Below are 12,943 nucleotides of genomic sequence, written 5' to 3'. Positions count from 1 at the left end.
CAAATCATGTCATCAATCCTGGCAACAGCATTTTCTCTTTCACTACAAATCCTGACAGCTCGTAAGAACTGTGAGTATGGTAGCCCATATTTAGATGGAAGGGGATGAAAACTAGAAAAATTAAGTAGAGTATTGCGATCTGTACTTTTATGGTATAAATCAGTAGAAAGAGTACCATTCCTACACTGTACAGAAACGTCCAAAAAATTAACGCTGTCTCTACTCATATCAAAAGTATGACGGCAGGATGATGTCATCTGTGGGCGTCTGAACGCCGGGTCCACGCCGGAGCTCACCGCACATGGGATGGGGATATAAGGTATGTGTTCATTATGTTTGTGATAACCTGAGGACGAAGTAATTAAAACTTCGAAACGTTGTTTTCATTCAACCTGCCTCTGTATTTCTGTACTACCGGAGTGCCGCCGACTGCATGCTATATATATATATATATATATATATATATATATATATATATATAAACAACAAACCAAATGGAGGCACTCAGAAAGAAAAAAGACGACACACCGCTGGATAGGTCGACGTTTCAGGGACTGATCCCTTTTATCAAGACACGACCAGCATATAGAAAAGAACACATATTTATACATAAATACAGCTTACCCAACACCTGTTGTGGATCTGAGGCCGCCGCGTCCAGCCGAGTTGAGATGACGTCACCTGTGCGCCCATGCGCCGGGAATCATCGTCAGTCGGGTAGGAGGTGCGGCCGGCCCGAGTCAGTGAGCGGTTGCCTAGCAACCACACTAAACATGTATTCCAAATCACGAATGGAAAATTCAATATAGACAATACAATAAAAAGTGAACAAAACACAAACATAAAGGACATAGCCGCTGCTGACACGCCCCTATCTCTGCTTCAATTTGTGTAACAAATCTCTTATTCGCTGCGTCCATATTACAAAATATCACAGCAGCTATAGAAATATACGCGACAGCGAGTGTGATTTAAAGTGTCTCTCATAAAGCAACATTACTTATAAAAAGCAATTAATATATTAATATTAATATATTAATATTAATTATATATTTATATAAGGGCGCTAATGAGGACTGATAAGCCTCAATTAGTAACTATTAGCTTGATATATATATATATATATATATACACACATATACATACACATACTGATAAACTCTCTCTGGGGAGTGACAGCGATTCATATATATATATATATTTTTTTTTTCCTCTGTTCTTCCAATTGGAAATTGGAGAACCCAGTTTTCTCCATCTGAGGCTGCAGTCATCACAAAGGAAAGTTTATGATATAAATCAATACCGTAGCTTAAACCTTACCAGCGCCCATTTTTCAATATATATTTACTTTTTGCCCCTGGAAAAAAAACTCTGCTTGACAGCTTTGTAGGCCTACCTGAAAAAGCATATGGTGGAAACTGTAAAACTTACACTTCAAAGTCCATCCACCTAACCAATTACTGGTCTGCGTGGACTTGTGTCTTTCTTTCCAGTTCACTAAATATAATGATGTTATTTCAACTTTTTAACACTGTTGTCTAAAAATACTGTAGCCACATGTACTTTCCCCACCATCAGGCCACTCCTAGAAAACATCCAGAACATCAGAATGAAATGCAGACCATACATTTAGATTGTAAGCTCCCAAGAGCAGGGACTTCTCTCCTCATGTTCCTTTCCTTTTCTTACTTACACTATCTTATACTCCATACTCCCTTTGATGGCACCTACCCTGGGTTTTCTATACCTATCCTCTATTGTCTTGTACTGTAAGTGCTGTTTTCTTGTTTGCTCATTTGATTATGTAAAGTGTAATGGGCGCTGGGGATCCCTTGTGGCGCGATATAAATAAAGGATAATAATAATAATAATAATAATAATAATAATAATAATAATACTACATTACAGGCATGGATATTGCAGCAGCTGTAGGGTCCATGTGATAAGCAGGTTGAGAATGTTTTGCCAACATTCATCATTTTCATATAATGTTGACATGAGAATTTCAGCATGGTCATAATGATAACATGAGGCACGTTGACATACTTAGCATGTCAACATTGTCCATGTCGGCATTAATCAGGTTGACATTCATCATATCAACAATGATGAAATGTTTAGACTGTCAACAAAACTGTGTGTCCCAGCAGTGCATTGGCTTCAGTTTCCCTGGTAGTGTCTATGGCTGCTCTGGCAATGCAGTGGCGTCTTCTGGGTTCAGTGGTCATCTGATCCAGCAGCCATTAGTATGCTATACCCTATCCCTAATCCTAACCTCTCCCTTCAGACTAATCCCTAACCCTCACCCTAGTGCCTAACCATAACTCTCTCCTCCCAAAGCCTAACCCTAATGTCAACATTATAACTATCAACACTGTGGTGTTGGCATGATGTTTGTTAACATTTCAATGTTGACATGATGACTGCATCCAATATTAAGCCATATGAATGGTCACCTCAGTCACAATGGCAAAGATAGTGCACAACGAAACAGTGAGTGATGGCCGTGTGTTTGGGCAACCACCTGATGTATAAATCTTTATCAGGCAGAACAGATGCCAAGTCAGTGGTCTGACATCGCACAGGGGGGAGCATGAGAGAGCTGCCCTTCCCCAACCAGTCTCTACCCTCGTACTGCCCTCACCATTATAAACTGCTGAGTCTGAGGGGGACATGTACTAAGCAGTGATAAAAGTGGAGAAGGGAACCAACGGACAAGTTGCCCATGGAAACCAATCAGCTGCTCTGTATACTTTTAAAGTATGCAAATTAGTAAAGTACATCAATGCTGATTGGTTGCCTTGGGCAACTTCTCCACTGGCTTACTTCTCTACTTTTATCACTGCTTAGTACATGTACCCCTAAGTTGCTTATTTCTCTGACCAGCCAGTGATTTGGATCTGATGCAGGGAGTCCTGCTGTGCCTCTCCCTGCAAATCATGTCCCTAGGTATGTGCCTCACATGTCTAGTGGAAAATTCAACACTGTCCGTTAGCTTATATATGAACATTCCCCCTCTTCTCTTATACTGTAAGGTAATTTGGGTACAGTGACTTTTATCTTTTGTATCATGCACAATTCACAATGCTAAGTAATAAGGTGGCACAGTCAGATAGTAATATAAAGTGCCCCTGAAAAGTGCAAAAGCATGGACACGACAGAGACTTTGTTTCCACCACCTCAGAGGATTTGTAAAAATTTTTTAAAAAAAATCCTTTTGTGATGTTATTATTTAAATATCAAATCACACAATACAAAACATGTTTTGGTATTGTAAAAGAAGATGCTTGTCCCACGGTACAATCAGCCATGTGGTCCTCCCATCGCAAGATGCAAGTATCACCACTAAAGATGGTGTCATTATGATGTACACATTCTATGGGTGGGATTCAATTCTTTTCACCCCTTTTCACACCCGTTCTGTTTCTGCCCTCAAGGGCGTGTTATCATTATTTCAGCTCGCTACCCACGAAGTAGGGAGGCACCCAACCCTTTACACAGCTAAACCTGATCACTATGGGCGCAATATGCGTGATAACGGAGATCATTTTAGAAAGGAAATTGGGCGTGATATGTCATTTGAATCCCACCCTATGAGTGCTGCCTGGAAATATAAGCATCAGTTGTGTTATGGGCCAGCACACTGGAGACAAAGCCTAGGTGAATGGCTACTTCTCGCTGGGACGTCATCTTATGAGTTAATACAGATTTGAATAACTGACTCAGGGTACAATACAGTTCCTTACCCATCCGTGTTTATAGATATTATTTTCTTCCATGTGAATGTTTTCCTGTTCTTATGATTGAGGATTATGATTATCTCAGGGGTCACCTCAATTCTCAGTCTCATCTCTCTGTTTACAATCCCCAGTCTTCCAAAATAGGTTTCATTTGATACTATATTGTTGCCAGTTTTCTTGTTCCCATTAAGTTCCCCATTTACTGCAATGCCTAAAGGAGAAAATGTAATAAAGGATAAGTATTTAAGGAGCGCTGTGAGGATTCAAGTATAGCTAGTATTAGGAAAAGTCTGTAATGAGTTACAGTATATGATGATTTAATTAGAAATATGTACAGTACAGCACGTGACTGTTGTATATGTTGTTACTAATTTATATTAGAAACTTAATTATAACATATTGAGTATTTTAGAAATATCAAGTTATATAATCTTCTGTGGGGATGCTTTGGATTTGTCCAAAAGTTATGCCATGCTCCATATGTGTGTCCATACCTTATCTATTCTCCCTGACTTAATATCCTCATCGACGCTGCTCTCTCCTTCACCCTCCACATTCAGGCAATCTAATTTTACTAATTCACGCATGGGCAACAAATCGCAGAGTGGCCAACTGAGAGTGGGACTGAGGACAGGCTGGGGGTGGGGCTAGGGGCAGAGCTGAGAATGGAGTCGGACTGTCAGGAGGGAGTAGTTGCAACCACCGCGTCCAGATAGTCATGGGAAGTGATTCACTGAACTCAGTTGAGACACATGACTCAGTTCAGTGGAGTGTCTCGAGTCAGTGTCTCGGCACATGAGTAATGACTCATGTGGATTGGAATGTATTGCAGAGACAGTGCACATGATTCAGTGAGTTGCCAGAGACTCAGTGCTGGCAGACCAGTGCTGGTGTCTCATGGAGGGAGTGACTCAGTCCTCTGGGAGTTGGCTCAGCTAGTTATTGTTAGCGGTGGTGGTGTAGCGGGACGCGCCGGCTCCTGTCCGTTGCTTGGCAGCGGGGCCGGCGCATCACTTCCGCCTTTGGCTCCCCGGCTGGTTGCTTGGCAACCAGGGATGCCAGGTGGCCGCTCTACACAGCAGTCCCGGCGGTTGCTAAGAAGCCGGGACGCTGTGCGCCGCGCGCCCAGGGACAGCTGCATCAATTAAGATCCGGGGGCTGGGCTGCCTGTTTGGTCTGCAGGGCTTTTTATGGAAGTCAGACCAAGGCAGCCCCGCCGGTGATAGCTTCCTGTGGAGCTGTGTCCTGCCTCTGGAGTGTTCCTGTACAACCAGTTCGTTCCTGTGTCCTGATGTCCGCAGCCTGGTCCTGGGAATCTGATCCAGCCTTCCGAGTCCTGGGTTCCTGAATCCTCCGCCTTAGGGTCCTGTTCCTTCTCGTGCACCTTTTCCGGTGTCGTGAGTAGAAGCTCTGCCGCACCTTGCGGCTTTGGCCGTATTATCCTTATCTTTCTCTGACGTCCTAAGTGGATGCTGGGGACTCCGTCAGGACCATGGGGAATAGCGGCTCCGCAGGAGACAGGGCACAAAACTAAAGCTTTAGGATCAGGTGGTGTGTACTGGCTCCTCCCCCTATGACCCTCCTCCAAGCCTCAGTTAGGTTTTTGTGCCCGTCCGAGCAGGGTGCAATCTAGGTGGCTCTCTTAAGGAGCTGCTTAGAAAAAGTTTTTAGGTTTATTATTTTCAGTGAGTCCTGCTGGCAACAGGCTCACTGCATCGAGGGACTTAGGGGAGAGAAGTTCAACTCACCTGCGTGCAGGATGGATTGGCTTCTTAGGCTACTGGACACCATTAGCTCCAGAGGGAGTCGGAACACAGGTCTCACCCTGGGGTTCGTCCCGGAGCCGCGCCGCCGACCCCCCTTGCAGATGCTGAAGATTGAAGGTCCAGAAACCGGCGGCAGAAGGCTCTTCAGTCTTCTTGAAGGTAGCGCACAGCACTGCAGCTGTGCGCCATTGTTTGTCACACACTTCTCACCAACGGTCACGGAGGGTGCAGGGCGCTGCTGGGGGCGCCCTGGGCAGCAATGTAAATACCTTTTATGGCTAAAAAATACATCACATATAGCCCTTGAGGCTATATGGATGTATTTAACCCCTGCCAGATATTACAAACTACGGGAGAAAAGCCCGCCGGAATAGGGGGCGGGGCTTATTCTCCTCAGCACACAGCGCCATTTTCCTGCTCAGCTCCACTGTGAGGAAGGCTCCCAGGACTCTCCCCTGCACTGCACTACAGAAACAGGGTAAAACAGAGAGGGGGGGCACTTTTTTTGGCGATATTTTATATATTTAAGCTGCTATAAGGATACAACACTTATATAAGGTTGTTCCCATATATATTATAGCGCTTGGGTGTGTGCTGGCAAACTCTCCCTCTGTCTCCCCAAAGGGCTAGTGGGGTCCTGTCTTCGATAAGAGCATTCCCTGTGTGTCTGCTGTGTGTCGGTACGTGTGTGTCGACATGTATGAGGACGATGTTGGTGTGGAGGCAGAGCAATTGCCGGTAATGGTGATGTCACCCCCCAGGGAGTCGACACAGGAATGGATGGCTTTGTTTATGGAATTACGTGATAATGTCAGCACATTACAAAAATCAGTTGACGACATGAGACGGCCGGAAAACCAGTTGGTACCTGCCCAGGCGTCTCAGACACCGTCAGGGGCTGTAAAACGCCCTTTACCTCAGTCGGTCGACACAGACCCAGACACGGACACTGAATCTAGTGTCGACGGTGAAGAAACAAACGTATTTTCAAGTAGAGCCACACGTTATATGATCACGGCAATGAAGGAGGCTTTGCATATCTCTGATACTGCAAGTACCACAAAAAGGGGTATTATGTGGGGGGTGAAAAAACTACCTGTAGTTTTTCCTGAATCAGAGGAATTGAATGATGTATGTGATGAAGCGTGGGTTAACCCAGATAGAAAAGTGCTAATTTCAAAAAAGTTATTGGCATTATACCCTTTCCCGCCAGAGGTTAGGGCGCGCTGGGAAACACCCCCTAGGGTGGATAAGGCGCTCACACGCTTATCAAAACAAGTGGCGTTACCGTCTCCTGATACGGCCGCCCTCAAGGATCCAGCTGATAGGAGGCTGGAAACTACCCTAAAGAGTATATACACACATACTGGTGTTATACTGCGACCAGCCATCGCCTCAGCCTGGATGTGCAGTGCTGGGGTGGTCTGGTCGGATTCCCTGACTGAAAATATTGATACCCTGGATAGGGACAGTATTTTATTGACTATAGAGCAATTAAAGGATGATTTTCTTTATATGCGAGATGCTCAGAGGGATATTTGCACTCTGGCATCGAGAGTAAGTGCGATGTCCATATCTGCCAGAAGAAGTTTATGGACGCGACAGTGGTCAGGTGATGCGGATTCCAAACGACATATGGAAGTATTGCCGTATAAAGGGGAGGAATTATTTGGCGTAGGTCTATCGGATCTGGTGGCCACGGCAACTGCCGGAAAATCCACCTTTTTACCTCAGACCCCCTCCCAACAGAAAAAGACACCGTCTTTTCAGCCGCAGTCCTTTCGGTCCTATAAAAACAAGAGGGCAAAAGGACAGTCATATCTGCCCCGGGGCAGAGGAAGGGGTAAGAGAGGGCAGCAAGCAGCCCCTGCCCAGGAACAGAAGCCCTCCCAGGGTTCTGCAAAGCCCTCAGCATGACGCTGGGGCTGTACAAGCGGACTCAGGAGCGGTGGGGGGTCGACTCAGGAATTTCAGCGCACAGTGGGCTTGCTCACAGGTGGACCCTTGGATCCTGCAGGTAGTATCTCAGGGTTACAGGTTGGAATTCGAGAAGTCTCCCCCTCGCCGGTTCCTAAAGTCTGCTTTGCCAACGTCTCCCTCAGACAGGGCGACGGTATTGGAAGCCATTCACAAGCTGTTTTCTCAGCAGGTGATAGTCAAGGTACCCCTCCTACAACAGGGAAAGGGGTATTACTCCACGCTATTTGTGGTACCGAAGCCGGACGGCTCGGTAAGACCTATTCTAAATCTGAAATCTTTGAACCTGTACATACAAAAATTCAAGTTCAAGATGGAATCACTCAGAGCAGTGATAGCGAATCTGGAAGAAGGGGACTTTATGGTGTCCCTGGACATAAAGGATGCTTACCTGCATGTCCCAATTTGCCCTTCACATCAAGGGTACCTCAGGTTCGTGGTGCAAAACTGTCATTATCAGTTTCAGACGCTGCCGTTTGGATTGTCCACGGCACCTCGGGTCTTTACCAAGGTAATGGCCGAAATGATGATTCTTCTGCGAAGAAGAGGCGTATTAATTATCCCTTACTTGGACGATCTCCTGATAAGGGCAAGGTCCAGAGAACAGCTGGAGGACGGAGTAGCACTAACCCAAGTAGTGCTGCAACAACACGGGTGGATTCTGAATTTTACAAAATCTCAGTTGACCCCGACAACACGTCTGCTGTTCCTGGGAATGATTCTGGACACGGTTCAGAAAAAGGTGTTTCTTCCGGAGGAGAAAGCAAAGGAGTTATCCGAACTTGTCAGGAACCTCCTAAAACCAGGAAAAGTGTCTGTGCATCAATGCACAAGAGTCCTGGGAAAGATGGTGGCTTCTTACGAAGAAATTCCATTCGGCAGATTCCACGCACGAACTTTTCAGTGGGATCTGCTGGACAAATGGTCCGGATCGCATCTGCAGATGCATCAGCGGATAACTTTATCGCCACGGACAAGAGTGTCTCTTCTGTGGTGGTTGCAGAGTGCTCATCTGTTAGAGGGCCGCAGATTCGGCATACAGGACTGGGTCCTGGTGACCACGGATGCCAGTCTGAGAGGCTGGGGAGCGGTCACACAGGGAAGAAACTTCCAGGGAGTATGGTCAAGCCTGGAGATGTCTCTTCATATAAATATACTGGAGCTAAGAGCAATTTACAATGCTCTAAGCCTGGCAAAACCCCTGCTTCAGGGTCAGCCGGTGTTGATCCAGTCGGACAACATCACGGCAGTCGCCCACGTAAACAGACAGGGCGGCACAAGAAGCAGGAGAGCAATGGCAGAAGTGCAAGGATTCTTCGCTGGGCGGAAGATCATGTGATAGCACTGTCAGCAGTGTTCATTCCGGGAGTAGACAACTGGGAAGCAGACTTCCTCAGCAGACACGATCTACACCCGGGAGAGTGGGGACTTCATCCAGAAGTCTTCCACATGATTGTGAACCGTTGGGAAAAACCAAAGGTGGATATGATGGCGTCTCGCCTCAACAAAAAACTGGACAGGTATTGCGCCAGGTCAAGAGACCCTCAGGCAATAGCTGTGGACGCTCTGGTAACACCGTGGGTGTACCAGTCAGTGTATGTATTTCCTCCTCTGCCTCTCATACCCAAAGTACTGAGAATTATACGGCAAAGGGGAGTAAGAACGATACTCGTGGCTCCGGATTGGCCAAGAAGAACTTGGTACCCGGAACTTCAGGAGATGCTCACGGAAAATCCGTGGCCTCTACCTCTAAGACGGGACCTGATTCAGCAGGGACCGTGTCTATTCCAAGACTTACCGCGGCTGCGTTTGACGGCATGGCGGTTGAACGCCGAATTCTAAAGGAAAAAGGCATTCCAGAAGAGGTCATTCCTACACTGGTTAAAGCCAGGAAGGAGGTGACTGCACAACATTATCACCGCATTTGGAGAAAATATGTTGCGTGGTGTGAGGCCAGGAAGGCCCCCACGGAGGAATTTCAACTGGGTCGATTCCTACATTTCCTGCAAACAGGATTGTCTATGGGCCTCAAATTGGGGTCCATTAAGGTTCAAATTTCGGCCCTGTCGATTTTCTTCCAGAAAGAATTGGCTTCAGTTCCTGAAGTCCAGACTTTTGTAAAAGGAGTACTACATATACAGCCCCCGGTTGTGCCCCCAGTGGCTCCGTGGGACCTGAATGTAGTTTTGGATTTTCTCAAATCCCATTGGTTTGAGCCACTCAAATCGGTGGATTTGAAATATCTTACATGGAAAGTAACCATGCTACTGGCCCTGGCTTCAGCCAGGAGAGTATCAGAATTGGCGGCTTTATCGTATAAGAGCCCATATCTGATTTTCCATTCGGACAGGGCAGAACTGCGGACGCGTCCTCATTTTCTGCCTAAGGTGGTGTCAGCGTTTCACCTGAACCAGCCTATTGTGGTGCCTGCGGCTACTAGCGATTTGGAAGATTCCAAGTTGCTGGACGTTGTCAGGGCATTGAAAATATACATTTCAAGGACGGCTGGAGTCAGAAAATCTGACTCGCTGTTTATACTGTATGCACCCAACAAGCTGGGTGCTCCTGCTTCTAAGCAGACGATTGCTCGTTGGATTTGTAGCACAATTCAACTTGCACATTCTGTGGCAGGCCTGCCACAGCCTAAATCTGTCAAGGCCCATTCCACAAGGAAGGTGGGCTCATCCTGGGCGGCTGCCCGAGGGGTCTCGGCATTACAACTCTGCCGAGCAGCTACGTGGTCGGGGGAGAACACGTTTGTAAAATTCTACAAATTTGATACCCTGGCTAAAGAGGACCTGGAGTTCTCTCATTCGGTGCTGCAGAGTCATCCGCACTCTCCCGCCCGTTTGGGAGCTTTGGTATAATCCCCATGGTCCTGACGGAGTCCCCAGCATCCACTTAGGACGTCAGAGAAAATAAGATTTTACTTACCGATAAATCTATTTCTCGTAGTCCGTAGTGGATGCTGGGCGCCCATCCCAAGTGCGGATTGTCTGCAATACTTGTACATAGTTATTGTTACAAAAAAATCGGGTTGTTATTTGTTGTGAGCCGTCTGTTCAGAGGCTCCTACGTTTGTCATACTGTTAACTGGGTTTAGATCACAAGTTATACGGTGTGATTGGTGTGGCTGGTATGAGTCTTACCCGGGATTCAATATCCTTCCTTATTGTGTACGCTCGTCCGGGCACAGTATCCTAACTGAGGCTTGGAGGAGGGTCATAGGGGGAGGAGCCAGTACACACCACCTGATCCTAAAGCTTTAGTTTTGTGCCCTGTCTCCTGCGGAGCCGCTATTCCCCATGGTCCTGACGGAGTCCCCAGCATCCACTACGGACTACGAGAAATAGATTTATCGGTAAGTAAAATCTTATTTTTGCTTTTGTGTTTCTGCGGAGGTTCTGCCACTGTTGTCTTGCCGAACTACGACAGATGCGTATTCAGTATTCGGGCAACGTTATTTTGATTTCGGGTTTTCTTGGGGCCGTGCCGGACATATATTAGTTTATTGTTTTTGCAGTGGTTCCCCTATCTCTTTCGTGCCTGTTTTAGTTAGTTTTCCCCTTGTTCTCTCTCTGTCTCGGTTAACGCCTTGTCACCAACTAAGACCGGGGGGCATCGGAGTTCGGGCAGACCTAATCCGCCCGTTCAAACGCGGCTGCTGTGGGCCCAAGAAACCATAGTCTCGCAGGCATTGACTGACCACTAGGGAGAGACAACGGAGTCAGGGTTTTCTGTTAGGAGTTGCTGCGAATCTCAGCCTGAACTGCAGCATCACGTTTCAGTACTCGGAGCTCATCTACTACCACCCTGTCTCTCGGGTTCCAAGTACGTTGTTGAACATAACAGTTATTCAGCTGCACTGATTATGCAGTGCATCTGGGGGAGACAGCTGCTTATGCACTGATTGTTAATAATATAGTAACATAGATTCAGTGATATATTATTAATAACCAATTATTGCATACTATTCACTGAATATGCACATTACTTCTGGCTGAGGAGAGGTGTTTCCTCCCTCTGGGACTGCCAGACCGGGCTGCGATAAGCAGAGAGCTGGCTTCCTGTAGGATGCCACTCCCTGCCTGATTGTCAGCCCAATCCGGCTTCTATGGGCTGCAGCCGACTACTCTTCTGCATGGGTAGCGGCAGCCCCCCTGCCTAAAAAAGGTAGAAGCTCCCGCTGGTTGTAAGTTTCGTTATTTTAAGTTCAGTATTAAGTTATTAAAGGTTAGAAGCCAGTAAAAAAATCCCATGCATAAAACATCCCACCCTAGACCCGACCCTTAAGATTTGGAAGAAATTTATGTCTTTAGACTCTTTTAGCCCCTCCTTGCCGACGCCTTTATTATTTAATGCAGACCTCCCCGCGAATCCTCTCTCCCTGTTTTCGACATCAGCATGGGCAGAAGCTGGCATTTCTCGGTTGAGCCACCTGATTGGTTTGGCGGGATTCCATCCCTTCGCAGACTTGCAGCGATCTTATGGTCTACCGCCTAATTAATTTTGGGCTTACCTACAAATACGACATTATGTTGCTGCAACATCGGCTCGTGCGGTGGGATGGAGGCCGACGATCTTTGAATCCTTGTGTCTCTCTGAGAACCTGCCACGACACCTAATATCTTTATTGTACAGACAATGCCTTGTGAGCACTTCCACTCGACCTATGGCATTCGTTACGGCTTGGCATGAGGATTTGGGTAGGGTGTTGACCTCTGACCAATGGTCTCATATTTTTCAGTTCACATTTGCTAGTTCCCCTTCACTGCAAGTTTTCGAGACACAATACAGTGACTTTTGAATGTTTTGTGAAATTAATGTTAAAATATATCTGTCTTAACTGACATAATATAAAAAGAAATGGATGAAATTACATTTAGTCAGGTGTCTCCTTGAATAAAATATTACATGACAAAATATGATTTCAATTAACGCGGATTATGATGAATATGTCGCATACCTAGTTCTTGGTCCTCAATAAGATTCAGCACCACACCGGGATCCTCTTGAATATTAAAGCAGAGCGCGTCCTTCTTGTGTGGGACATTTATCACAAAATGGGGATCTGAGTCAACTGTCAACACACAGAATATAATATAAATCATCCTCTCCTTCCTTATTAGTATCCAGTAATACACATACTGCAATTGTGATGAATGTGACTATATTATATGAGTCCAAAACATTTATTGTCTGAAATAGTATTTCCCACTTTATAGAAGTTGAACTTTTCCATCTTGAGTCACTGAAAAGCAGAGCCGGCCCTAACCAATATGATGCCCTAGGCAATATTTTGGCTGGTGCCCCCTAGCACCGCCGCTAGTTCTGCAAGAGATGCCTGGCATGAGTCATCTGGCAGCTCTGCTAACGTCAGGCGCCTTTTGTTTATAAAAATGCATCTTATTTGCATTACTATGTGGCTAGTATGCGCAAGCAGCTTCTGCTGATTAAAAT

The 12,943-nt window shown here is 46.1% G+C and overlaps 1 protein-coding gene across 1 annotated transcript in view; it reads right to left on the bottom strand.

The window, feature by feature from the left end:
* Positions 1-12,943, bottom strand: part of ITIH3 (inter-alpha-trypsin inhibitor heavy chain 3) — a 401,722-nt gene that overhangs the window by 63,510 nt on the left and 325,269 nt on the right. Inside the window, exons 17-18 of the mRNA XM_063940620.1 lie at positions 12,450-12,563; positions 3,747-3,951 (exon numbers count right to left, since the gene is read on the bottom strand). Of these exons, the coding sequence (XP_063796690.1) occupies positions 3,747-3,951; positions 12,450-12,563 (319 nt within the window). The remainder of the gene's footprint in view (positions 1-3,746; positions 3,952-12,449; positions 12,564-12,943) is intronic.

The sequence above is a fragment of the Pseudophryne corroboree genome, chromosome 9 (assembly GCF_028390025.1).
Source record: "Pseudophryne corroboree isolate aPseCor3 chromosome 9, aPseCor3.hap2, whole genome shotgun sequence".
In the NCBI taxonomy this organism is placed as follows: Eukaryota; Metazoa; Chordata; class Amphibia; order Anura; family Myobatrachidae; genus Pseudophryne; species Pseudophryne corroboree.
The sequence above is the reverse complement of the archived record's forward strand: the minus strand, read 5'-3'. Positions and strand labels throughout refer to the sequence as shown.